The sequence below is a fragment of the Monodelphis domestica genome, chromosome 1 (assembly GCF_027887165.1).
Source record: "Monodelphis domestica isolate mMonDom1 chromosome 1, mMonDom1.pri, whole genome shotgun sequence".
Classification (NCBI taxonomy): Eukaryota; Metazoa; Chordata; class Mammalia; order Didelphimorphia; family Didelphidae; genus Monodelphis; species Monodelphis domestica.
Window position 1 is genome coordinate 400233777 of NC_077227.1, and position 13452 is coordinate 400247228.

At 38.3% G+C, this 13452-nt stretch overlaps 1 protein-coding gene across 11 annotated transcripts in view; it reads left to right on the plus strand.

Moving 5' to 3' along the window:
• The window catches only part of CHD6 (chromodomain helicase DNA binding protein 6), a 210443-nt gene that overhangs the window by 151580 nt on the left and 45411 nt on the right, over window positions 1-13452 (plus strand). For all 11 annotated transcript variants that reach the window (XM_007474327.3, XM_056811874.1, XM_007474323.3 and 8 more), the window contains 7 exons: window positions 776-940; window positions 1857-2036; window positions 3419-3529; window positions 6773-6975; window positions 7819-8018; window positions 8894-9053; window positions 12735-12824. In XM_007474327.3, coding sequence (XP_007474389.2) covers window positions 776-940; window positions 1857-2036; window positions 3419-3529; window positions 6773-6975; window positions 7819-8018; window positions 8894-9053; window positions 12735-12824 — 1109 coding nt within the window. The remainder of the gene's footprint in view (window positions 1-775; window positions 941-1856; window positions 2037-3418; window positions 3530-6772; window positions 6976-7818; window positions 8019-8893; window positions 9054-12734; window positions 12825-13452) is intronic.

The following is a 13452-nucleotide window of genomic DNA, read 5'->3' on the forward strand; positions in this document are numbered from 1 at the left end:
TCTGGGGATAGAATGCCAAAAATGGAAACATCTCTGGCTTCAGGGAGCTTTCAGTCTATCAGGGAAAATAAAATAAAATAAATTATATATATATATATATATTTACATATGTATATATATATATATATATATAAAGATAAAATATAATGTAATATGGGATTGACTAGGGCACTAACAGCTCAGAGAGATCAGGAAAAACTTCATGTGGAAGTTGTTACCTGAGCTAAACTTTGAAGGAATTTAGAGATTCTAAAGAGACAGAGATGAGAAAGAAGTATATTCCAGGCATGAGCCTGCTTAGACAGAGATAGAGGAACATAGACTACAATAGTTAAAAAGAGTAAGGCCCCATTTGGCTGGATCTTGGAGTACATGAATAGGAGGAGTGTGAAATAAGTTTGGAAAGGTAGGCTGACCCTAGACCATGAAAGACTTTAAATGTCAGAGGAGATTTTTTTGTATTTGTCCTAGAGGCACGAGGGGCTCAATATTTAAGCATCTTGGGCAAGTGATTTACATGGATCATACCTGGGCTTCAGGAATCACACTGGCAGATGTGTGTAGGATTAATTGGAAAAGGAAGAGACAATATAGAAAGACCAGTTATGAAGCTATAGACCATGTGAGATGTGATGAGGGTGAGAGCCAGGAAATGTAATCATGTGAGTAGAAAAAAATGGGCTAAAAGAAGTGCTGTGGAGGTAAGAGCTATAAGACTCTGTACTCGAGTAAATGTGGAAATTAATATGTTCTTTGGCCTTCTTAATTCCACTAGGCTCAAGCTCGGTGTCACCGAATAGGTCAAAGCAAGGCTGTGAAGGTCTATCGTCTCATTACTCGGAATTCTTATGAACGAGAAATGTTTGACAAAGCCAGCCTGAAGCTGGGGCTGGACAAAGCTGTTCTGCAGGACATTAACCGAAAGGGAAGTACAAATGGGGTGAGTATAATAAGCACCTGTGCTTTCTGAATGGCTGACATACAACCCTTAGTATTATATAATAATGTGGGCTTTTTTTGACTGTGATCAGGATTTTAGGTAAACCCAGATCCTTGGTTCCATCATTTAAAGCATTATTTGTTCTATGTGGTTTGACTTCTATATTTCGAAGTAGATTATAGTCATTCCTTGCCTAGTGGTTAATTCTCAAGCTTCATTTAGATCAGGTGTTCTTAACCTTCTTTATGAGGCAGCTAGGTGTACAATGGATAGAGAGTTTGGGTCTGGACTCAGGAAGATTTGAGTTCAAATCCTGCCTTAGCCATTAACTGTGGCCCTGGATAAATCACTTAACCTGCCTACCTCAATTTCCTAATCTGTAAAATGAGGATAATAATAGCATCTACTTCCCAAGGTGTTGTAAGGATCAAATGAAATAAGAATTATAAAGCACCAGCATAGTGCTTGACCTAGAGAATATACTACATAAAATATTAATTGTTATTATTTGGCATGTGACCCTTTGATCATCTGCTGAAGCATGAAGGGTTTTTAATGTTTTAAAAAAGACAACTTCTCAGAATTGTATTTTTACATGCATAAGATTGCAGAGGAAAATAATTTAATTGTAATCCAGTTATCAAAAGATTTTTTTTTTAATTTATGGATCCTAGGTTAAGAGGCCCTTGGCTTAAAGGATAATTAAGCCTTACCTGACTGCATTTTGCAGATAAGGAAATTTAGGCTAAGGAGTACTATTACATCGGAGGTAGATGTAATAGGATTAAATTTCACAATAAACAATTAAAAAGCACTATATTACTACTATAGCAAACCCTGTTTGCCCAGACCTTGGCCCATCTGTCTTAGAGTTATTACTAGGACTGAAAGTAAAGGTTTTTTGGGGTTTTTTTAGGTACAGCAGCTCACAAAGATGGAAGTGGAGGACTTGCTTCGGAAAGGAGCTTATGGAGCTTTAATGGATGAAGAAGATGAAGGTTCCAAATTTTGTGAAGAAGATATAGATCAGATCCTACAACGAAGAACCCACACCATCACCATCCAGTCTGAAGGAAAAGGATCTACCTTTGCCAAGGTACAAGACTTTCTTGCTAACCACCTATTTCCTATCCTGCCCAATTACCACCAATCTTCTCTGGCTTGAACATTTTTTTCTTTGTCTTTTACAAGCCCAAGGATTCTGCTGCTTTAAATGTAAACAAACACAAAAAAGTATTGGAGTCCATATGAAAGTGTGATTATACACATGCAGAGTTCAGTTCCTTCTGTGTTGGCAGAATGTGGTATCTCAGAAAAGAGAACATTTCAAACTGAAGTTTCATGTTCAAAATATCAAGTATCTTGGTGTTGTGGGCCACAGGCATAGGTTTAGCAGGTAGAACTTATTAATAAAATCTAATCATGAAATATCATAGAAATAAGTATTCCTTTATTAATAGCTAGGAATAAGAATTCTTGTGAACAGTTGAGTTCTAAAAATAATGACATTTTGTAGTTTATATGTGTGTTTATGGATATATTTTTCTTTTCATGAAAATAGAGATTTCTTCTGAGATGATGACAGTAGTGACACAATAATAACATTTATAAAGCTCTTTTCACACATTGTCTCATTTGATCATTGCTATTTCCCTGGTGAGGTAGGTATTATGTTCTCCTTTTCACAGATAAGGAAATATACTTAGCAGGGTTAATTAGCTTGCCTGCTTATGGTCATCTACATGGTAAGGGATAGAGAACAGACTTGAACCCAGGGCTTCTGATTTGGAGTTCGGTGCTCTTTATACCATGGCAAGATGACTTCTCAACTTTGTATAGTTGCCTAGATTTCCTTTTTTATGTGGCCTGAAAGGAAAAGGCCTTTTTTCATATAGTATTTAATTACAAAAGAGAACAATAGTAATGCTTTTCAATGAAGATAAAGGCCAAGTTACTAAAATTAACCCTATTGCAAGGTTGTTGCCCCTAGATAGCAGTGCTTTTGTTTTCTTTTGAGGGGCAGCTAGGTGGTATAGTAGATAGAGTACCAAATCAAAATCTGGCCTTAGACACTTGCCAGCTGTGTGACCCTGGGCAAGTCACTTAACCCTGTTGTCCTCAGGGAACTATAAAATGAACTGGAGAAGGAAATGCCAAACCATTCCAGAATCTTTGCCAAGAAAATCCCAAAATAGGATAATGAAGAATTGGACACAACAGAACAATAACAAAAAATTTCTTTTCTTCTCAGTTGAACAGAGATGGGTAGAGTTAGAACTTTCAAATATGAATTCAGTGAGTCTATGGTTCAAAATGAAGCTTTTTATTCTAGCTATTAATAAATGATTAGGCTTAAGCATCACATACTTTATCTTTCCTCTTGAAAGTTTTGGTTTTAAATACATGTGAAATAACTCCAGTATGATATTAGTTCCTTTTGTTTGACTGTAGTTCACTGATTTATTGTTTTCTTCACAGGCTAGTTTTGTGGCTTCAGGCAATAGGACTGACATTTCCTTAGATGACCCCAACTTTTGGCAGAAATGGGCTAAAATAGCTGAACTGGACACTGATGCAAAGAATGAGAAGGTAGAGAGTCAAGTATATTTTGATTTCTCTTTGTGTATTTCTTTGTTGTCAGAACAAGATATCAGGATAAAAGTATACCCACAACTCAGACAACTATGGAAAATTCAGATCATATTTTTAGTGCCAAAAGAGGACTTTGATGATCATGTGATCCACCTACCCACCCCCAGGCATACCTTAATATCTTTCCTTTTCATTGGTATTTTGTGTCTCAATTTTTTAAAGTTAGCATTTTTAAAATAAAGTTTAGTTGTTAGGTTTTTTTTAAATTTAGCTTAAATATTAGCTTAGGTTATATGATAAATGAAAATGTCTTTTACGTTTGCATATTCAACAAATGTCCTCCTTAAAAAAATCCATCTGTGTGTACACCCTAACGAAATGTGCTCTGAAAACCTGTGTTTATGAATAAAGAAATTAAGTCCCAGAAAAGCTAAATGACTTTCCCTAGGTCATACAGTGACTTAGCTGGAGAGCCGGGTCTTGAATCCAGATCTGTTTTCCAGCTCAATATTCTTTATGTTATACCCCGCAACATGTTCTGCCTAGATACAAGTACAACTAAAATATCACTCAAGATTCCAAAAGGTATCACGGCTGCCTATCTTCCCTCTATACTCCTGCCTCCCTTTTCAAATTCCTGAAAAGTGAAAAAGATTGCACAAATGATTTAAAATATAGTTCCTGTTTCTTTCTTTTCCTTTCTTTTCTTTTTAATTTAACCACTTACTTTTTTGAGGATATCAATTCTAAGCCAAAAGAGTGGCAAAAGCAAAGTTGTACTACCTAGCTGCCCCTATAGTTCATTTTTCTAAATGTTCATTTTTCCAATAGAGATATTAATGGGAAGAAATGCAAGAAAACCACTTCTCTTAAGTCATGAGATTGAAGCTTTAGCATTTGAAATGATCTTTGAGATTATCTAGACCAATGTCCTCATTTAGCAAATGAGGAAGCAAAGACCTATAGCTACTACATGACCTGGCCAAGTCCTAGGGAAGTAGTAAATGGCAGTGCTGGGATTTGAACTCATAGCTTACATACTTTTCATTATGCTATACTACCTTTGAATAATGGGGAGCGGTGGAAGAATAGCAGTCAAACATCCAATAACTAGAACCCATTTGAAAACTAGTACTTTTAGGAGGAAGGGTATATATAAAAATCATGAAATTTTCTTTATAGCTTAGACTTAGAGTAGAAGTTTCCTAAGAGCTATTCAGAAATATGATATAGTTAGCAAAGATATATTTTCATTATAATTTCTGTAATCTGCAGTTTTATTATACTCACATAGATTCTCTATTTTCAAGGAATTTTCTAGTTGAGGCATTTTATTGATAGCTTCAAGCTTATTCTTTTTTTTTCTCTTTTCTCACCCAATCACTGTCATCAAACCAAATTCCTTATATTGGTCAGGGGACATGCAGCACTAGGGAAGTAGAACAGGGGCTTCAGAATAGAGTTCATTGGAAAAGAAAATGAACTGGATGGAACTTGGGAATTATGCTACCTATCCTAGGTGGCCTAGTAAATTGCCCTTCATTGCTAGTTGACAAAGTCATTTAGTGTTTTCATGATGCAGAAAATTCTTTCAGCTTCTTAACCAAGGGGAACCAAGAATGATTTTTTGTTGCATGGGCCATAATTTAGTGAATACTACTATCTTGATAATGATATGGAAGTCTTGGCATCATAAGATATGAAACTTAGGACCTCAGAGGCCAACTAGTCCAAATCTTCTCCCATCTAGGACTCCCTTCTTAAAACCCTGAGAGAAGATCATCTAGCCCCTACTCTAATGTTTACTGCTCAAATTAGGATAGGGCATCAAGGAATGAGGCATGAAAAAGGAGAAGCTCAGCCCTTTCCCCTCCCACCCCCCAAGTCTTTCTATATGTTAATTTTTATGAATCGCTGTCCCTCATATTATAAAGTCCCTTTAAAAGAAATACAGTATATACAGAGACACACTTGCTTATGCCCTGAAATCCCTCCCACCCCCCTACATCTACAGTTGAGCCCATCTGAACCTTTATGAACACATGAGCCAACTCACTCCCTGTATCCAACACCAGCAGGTCCTGGTCACAGGACCTCCAGAATTCTTCTATTCTAGTCTCTTTTCTCCAAATAAATTTACTTTAATCTATTCTTAGGGATTTTCAAGGGCCATTGTAGAGCCTTTAAAATAATTCACATTTATTTTGAGATTTATAAAGCACTTTCCTCATAACAATACCATGAAACAGGGCAAATATAATCTCATTTTGCTGAAGATAAAACTAAGTCTCTGCAAGGGGAAGTGGGGTCACACAATTTGTAAGGGTCTTTTGGCTCCAATTCTAACATTCCCTCCATTACACTGTGTTCCCTTCTTATAACCATTGTTTTATAGCCAAAGTTCCTCTCTCATTGGCATGGGGAAGAAAATAACCTTTATGTCCTTAGTGTAATGAAGCAAGACTCTTAGAACAATGTAAACAGTTTTGTTGTCCATTTTAAATTTGGTTTTAGCCAGTTAGGCCAGCTTGGAAGATATAATAAGAATCAATAGAGAAAACCTAAGCTATAGGTGGTAGGGGTAGGAAAGTCATGCTGGCTTACCCTAAAGGAAATGTTACTGAGGAAAATATCCTTTGAAGCTATATCAGGAAGTGATATCTTAGAGCAAAGAAGGATTCTTCTTTGAAAGGCTTTTCTATATTTCAACTCTATAAGGCATTATCATTGGAAAATGGATAATGAAATCCAGGATTTGACTGCCTTCAGGAAGTTGCTTAAGAGATAGAGGGGCAATTGATGGCATCTCCAGAGTTCAGCTTGTCTCTATTCTGAGCTCAGCAGCTGGGGCTCATCACTGTGGTTTACCTTAGCAAGATCACTACCAAGTCTGCCACTTTGAACCCCATGGGGACTTTACCTTTCTCCACCTCTGTAAGACTGGTTACAATAGCAGAAGGCTGTGGACAGCACTGAAGACTAGGGAGCTCACTGATTTCATATAAAACCAAAGAAATCTACTCTGTTTTTCTTGGTATAGGGTAGAAGGCATATTTGAGAGAATTCCTCCCCCTCTCACTATGACAAGATGTATGTTTTGGGAATCAGGCAGGGCCCAGGGTTCTTGCCTGAGAGTGACTCTTTTAGATATGAAAAGGACAGGCAAAGGATTATAACTGTGTGTGGATGAGAAAGAGAGAAGAGGTGCTTCTCCCACAACAGCCCCCTCTCTGTCTCTAGGAAAGCTTAGTGATCGACCGGCCCCGTGTGAGAAAGCAGACCAAACACTACAACTCCTTTGAGGAGGACGAGCTGATGGAATTTTCTGAGTTAGACAGTGACTCTGATGAAAGGCCCACCCGATCGAGGCGGCTAAACGAGAAAACCCGGCGCTACCTCCGGGCAGAATGCTTCCGGGTAGAGAAGAACCTGCTCATCTTCGGGTGGGTATCTGTTATGCCTGCCTGTTCCTCTCTGTCACGCCAATCCCTCAGGGTTTGTTGGGAATTCCTAAAAGATCCTGTCAGCCCTGTCTTTGGGTTTTTCTCTAAGTCTCATTGGGATTCTGTTCCTTTTCAGGGAACTTTTAGATCAGAACAAAGGTGTCTTTTAGCCTGCAGTTCCCATGGGTGACTGTGAACTGTGAACTTCTCTCAGAGTACTGTGCTCACAATTTTATCTTCTGCTTTCATTATCACTTCCATAACCAGCTTACTGCTTGGGTCTGTTTTATTTTATTTTCTATCTTCTTTTCACCCAAGAAGGACAAAGCACCCCATGTAACAAGTACTAAAGTTAAAGAAAAAACTTCATACAGTCCCTCTGGGTAAGATGGCAAAAGAAAGCTTTGGCATATGTGTCTTCATGTGAGAATACTGCACATTCTAGGTACTCAACATCGACTGCATTATTCATCTGGGTTCTTTGAACTCACAATACTTTCTAATGCCAGTGTGGGGCTTTTGGAGAGACTAGAGGCAAAGAGAGAGTAGCTACTAGGAAGGTTTTGTAATCATTTGAACCTGGTTTCATTGCCAACCCCTCCTGTCTTATGGTTCCGATGTGAAAACCCTCAATGCCTGATGTGTTGGACATCACAGGGAAGCACAATTGGAACCCCTCAAGTCCCATGGAGTAAAGAACAACAAAAGAAGGCTACATGGCCCATTAAGAAATAGAAGTATTCTTGGTTTTTGATGGTCTTTGGAGGCTTTTTCCCATCATGTTATAGTTCTGGGATCCTGGGTTTTTCGTAGCTCATGTTCCATGATATTTCTGTCTCACAGGTGGGGAAGGTGGAAGGACATCCTGACTCATGGGAGATTCAAATGGCATCTTAATGAAAAGGACATGGAAATGATCTGCCGGGCTCTTCTGGTATACTGTGTCAAACACTACAAAGGAGATGAAAAGATTAAGAGTTTCATATGGGATCTGATCACACCTACAAAAGATGGGCAGAACCAGGCTCTCCAGAACCACTCAGGTAAGAACAGTCAAGACTCCTATTTGGCTCACAAGCTCCCTTTTTGTGTATGTCTTTTCAAATGACCTACTTTGTTAAGCTAGGTCTTGACTTTTTCATTATTAGCTCATGAGAGGAGTTAATAGAGCTACTCTAGAATTTGAACTTACTAGTGAACTGTCACCTGTAGAATTTTGTACAAGTTCATATAGTTCTTCATCCAAAGTTTGCCTGTCTCCCAGACTTGCACAATAAAGTCAGGAAGGTCAGCTTGGTTCCTGTTTCTGAGTTTGGCTTTGCTTGGTCTGAATCATTCTCACCTCTGCTCTGGCATCTCTTCTTTCTTCTTCTCTTCCCTCATCATCCTCCCTCTTCAATACCCATTCTCTACTTATCTAAATTCTACCTATTCTCAAGGCCTACTACCCCCCCAAAATTTGTGATGAAACCTTTATCCTTGCACCATCTCTCCCTGGTCTCCTGCCCTATAGATGCTCTTCATACTCCTAAAGCATAAAATCTATCAGAACTCCTTTTGCACATAAAGACATTGTCATACACTTTAGTATTTCTTTTCTAAATTGCTTTGTGTGTGTTTTGCTTCCCAAACTAGATTGAAAACTCTATGAGGATTGGGATTGTGTCATATTTAATCAGCACCAAGCACAATATTGATTATTTAGTCCTGTAAGTTTTGTGTTTTGTCTCTATCAACTTGAAACTAGTACATATTCATCTGGAGTCACCATGTGGATTATAAACCAAGATTATTGGGCCAACAATTGTATTATCTAATCACCACTTGAATGATATCTGTCTTTGTTAGGCAGTTTCCTTATGCCTTCTCCCAGTTATGAGCCCTCTTTCATTCTCATGCCCTACACTGCCTGTTTCAGGGTTATCTGCCCCAGTCCCCAGAGGGAGAAAAGGAAAGAAAACAAAGAATCAGATGCTTCTTCCAGAGTTAAAGAATGCAGACTGGTTGGCCACCTGCAACCCTGAAGTTGTCCTACATGATGACAGCTACAAGAAGCACCTTAAACAACATTGCAACAAGTAAGTGTATCTGATCTATTTTTCTCCCTAGAGTATCTCTCCAACCTCAGAAATGCTTTGAGCTGGAGAGAAGGCCCTGTGGCACTAGTAGTTATTCTAGTAAAGAAGATCAAGAACATTGGAGATGGGTGCTGAATATTACTTTGGAATTCAAGGGTTAAAATGCTTTAATTGAATAATTCTTCTGAGCACCTCTTCCTGGACCCCTGATTCATATATGCCCTGTATACTCTTAAAGTTCCTGGAAGTCTTGTTCTTAAAAGTTGTTTAGGGGGGCAGCTGGGTAGCTCAGTGAATTGAGAGCTAGCCCTAGAGACGGGAGGTCCTAGGTTCAAATCTGGCCTCAGACACTTCCCAGCTATGTAACCCTGGGCAAGTCACTTGACCCCCATTGCCTACCCTTACCACTCTTCTGCCTTGGAGCCAATACACAGTATTGACTCCAAGACGGAAGGTATGGGTTTTAAAAAAAAAAAGTTGTTTAGTTCCCATTATAACTCATCATTACACTGGCAACCTAACCACCCCCAGAGGACAAGAGCTGCAAATAGTCCGGTGCTGTTATACTAAAGAGAATCCCAGTCTTCCCACTATTCTAACCCAAGTCCAGTGTTCATTGACCTCCAATCTAACTCTACAGCTTTTTTTTTTTTAATCTTTACCTTCTGTCTTAGATTTGATACTAAATATCAGTACCAAGGCAAAAGAGTGGTGAGGTTTGGGCAGTGGAGGTTAAGTGACTTGCCCAGGATCATATAGCTAGGAAGTGTCTAAGGCCACACATTTGAACCCTAGTCCTGTGGACTCCAGGCCTGGATCTCTATCCAGTGAGCCACCTAGCTGCTCCCACCCCCATGCCTCCAGTTATTAAAGAATGTAATTTTATTGTCCTATATACTAGGTGCGATGGATTAAAAAAAAAAACAACTAAAGTTGTTAACCCTCTTCCCCCTTTTCCCCCAACATTGTGGGGCATGTTATTTACTTAGATACTTAATACCTACAAATAGAGAATTGATGACAGAGCAGCATAGGAATAAATACAGAATTATGTGACATCAATTAAGTAGGAAAGCATGGGAACCAAGAATGAAGAAGGCCGAGTATAAATTAGGCATCTTGAAGAAGTTAAATCTTGAATTAGATCTTGAAAGAAAGTAGTAAAGAGGGAGGCACTATATTTTCTTGCTAGGAAAAAATAGCATGAGAGTCTTAGCCTGATTGACTCCAGAAAAGCTGTGTTGGAGAGAAATATAGAAGGTAAATGAGAATGGCTAAAAGAATGTAGATGGGACAATTGCTCAGAGACCTAGTGTATAATTGGATATCTTGACTAAATCTTATTTTTAGAGAATAATGGAAAAGCTGTTCTCAGCAATTTCTGATGAGAACATTAGAGGCATCAACTCTAAAATGATTTTTTAAAGGAAATATTGGGTTTTTAAACTTGCTTTTCCTGTGTTCAGACTTCAGCTAAGATTGCTAGGTCCTCTGAACGCATCTTGAAGACCATCTTGCTCCCAGAGAAGAGGATTAATGTGGAACACCATCCCAGCAGCACTCATCTTCTGTCATTTTCCAGCCAGTTTGTCATTTAAAGAACACCAGTACCACTGATTTGAACTTTCTTCTCACATAAATCACAGATCTTTTATAACAAATGTATTGCTCCTTCTTTTAGCTGAAGTAGAAACAGCTCTCTAACCCCAGGTTTCCATGATCTTGCTTCTATAGAAAATCCTGATGTGATGGTGAAGCTAGAATCCCAGGAGATAGTGTCCTATAAAGTCCTATCCCTGGGCCAGAGGAAACTTCAGTTCTTACTGTAGGCTCTTGGCTGCTGCTGCTACTGCTGGCCTTACTTTGTTCCTTGGAGAATTTTTGTTTCTTGTACCTTTTGAAAGTAAAAGTTATAACAAAACTCTTAAAGTTATTCTAGTTGTTTGATTTACAGTGAATAGAACCTTAAGAAGTATTTCCATTTACTATGATAACTGCACTTCTGGCCATTACATCTTCTAAGAAGTCCACAAACAGTGAATTTAGTGTGGGTCATAATTGTGACCAATTTTAAGCAGCATATATAGAATAAAATACAGAATGATCTGAGTTAAGGCAGCTTCTTTCAGTCATTTAACAAGTATTTTTTTTTCAACCCTCACCTTCTATCTTAGAATTGATACTGTATAGTGGTTCTAAGGCAGAAGAGCAACAATCTGGGTTAAGTGACTTGCCCAAGGTCACATAGCTTCAAAGTCTGTGACCAGATTTGAAGCCAGGACTTCCCATCTCCAGACCTAGCTTTATTCACCTAGCTGCCCCTCAACACATCTTTTTTTAAGTGCCTCCTATGTACCAAACACTGTTCTAGGCAGAGTGGGAAACAGATACAAATGAAGTAAATCCCTGCTCTCAAGGAGCTTTGTGCCTTGGGTTCAGAATTGTGTGCATATCAAAACTACTACTTCTTTCCCTACTAATTCAAAACACACTCATTTCTTTTCTTCTTTAAATCTGTAACATATTGACTTGTATTGTTCTTCCATTTTAAATGATCGATTCCATACCTTCATATATCAAATCATCTACTTGTTTTCTATTCTCAGCACAGTGCTGGACACATCCAGGAAACACTTATCAATTACTGTCTTCCTGAGGTGGACTAGATTAGCTTAAGGTTATCTGCCCACCCTTAGGGAAGAAACAGTACTACCTGTGCATGACCATAGAAGTGGTATGATACAGTAGGCAATGCTGAATCTGGAATCAGGAAATTTGGGTTCAAATCCTTGCTCCTCCATGATACTGGCCTCAACATTTTCTAGCTATGTTGCTCTTGGCAAGTTACACCTCTCTGGGCCTTAGTTCCATCTTCTGTAAAATGAAAGGATTAGATTGGAAGACATTTTTTTAAACTCACCTTCTGTTTTAGAATCAATATTGTGTATTGATTCTAAGGCAGAAGAGTAGTAAGGGCTCAGCAATGGGAGTTAAGTGACTTGCCCTGGGTCACACAGCTAGAGAGTGTCTGAGGCCAGTTTTGAACCCAGGATCTCTTATTTCTAGGCCTCACTCTCGATCCACTGAACCACCTAGCTACTCCCTGGAATACATTTAGGGTCATTTTTACTCTCATCGCAACAGAAAAACAACCCTTTTCTCTCTATCTGTTCCACTTATAGGAATTGCTTTCTCATGAAAATTAGATTCTATTCTTACCTCACAGATATTCATATTACTGCTTTATGTCATATGTCAGATGTACCACCACTTCAGCAAATTAGTCAATCTATAACCAGCTACTTGGAAACCAGTAATATTTAATAGGTATTTTTGACCAAGTAGATGATTTCTTGTAAACTGGGAATGCAGGAAATCACTTCAAGCTATATACTCTCTAGCAGTTAAGGAAACCTTTCTTTCTTTTTTTTTTTTGTCCTAATCTTGTCTCTTAAGGTGACTAAACAGATATTTTTCTTCCTTTTGTAAGAGAGGTATTCATAATAACTTGTATTTGTAGACTACCTTATTCTTTTAAAGACATTTTCACTATTCACATAATATGTTCTATCATTTACAAGAGGGAATTCAGACTATGCCAAGGCATACAGTGTCAAAGAAGATTACAGGGTCAAACCAAGTATCCTAGTTTATTTGAATTAATCAGTCTGTTTTTCTTAGGGTCCTTCTTCGAGTTCGGATGCTATATTACCTGAAATCTGAAGTGCTGGGAGAAGCAGCAGATAAAGCATTTGAAGGAACTCCTGCCAGGTATAACCACTATAGCCAGGCCGGTGCTTTTACTATATACAACATCAGCATAGAATTATGTGTATTTTCTTCAGAGTCTATACCTTTTACACAGAATGTTATCCAGATGATATTCTTATTGATACTTTTATGACTTATTTGATATAGCACAACTTATTATTCCTGGTATCTCTCAGAATGTGGACCCTCAGGATGGTGGTATTGTTAGGGTCACAGGTATATAGGTGGTGCATTAATACATAATAGTCACTTTTGGTGGAGTTAGTTGGTAGTGAATCAGAAGATAAACCAACTTCTCTCTCTTAGACTTTCTCTTTGGACTCCATCCTCTCTTCCCCTTTTAGTACTGCAACACTAAGAAGAGACTGGATCAATAAAGCTTAGGTTAGCAGCTTGGTGGTAGTGACACCAACAAAATTAACTGAGCTCTCTTCTCTCCTCCTCTGTATGGGAGTGATCATGGGAGCCATAAGGAAAGACAGGGTTGAAGAAAAAAACTGAAAAGCACAGCCTTAAAGCATCTTTGTTTATCTTGAGAGTAAGAGTATCATTTAGGTTGTCTCTTGAACTAATTAGTATTTTGAGTGATTTGTAGTTATAATGTTTTCATGTAGTAGACATAAAGAAG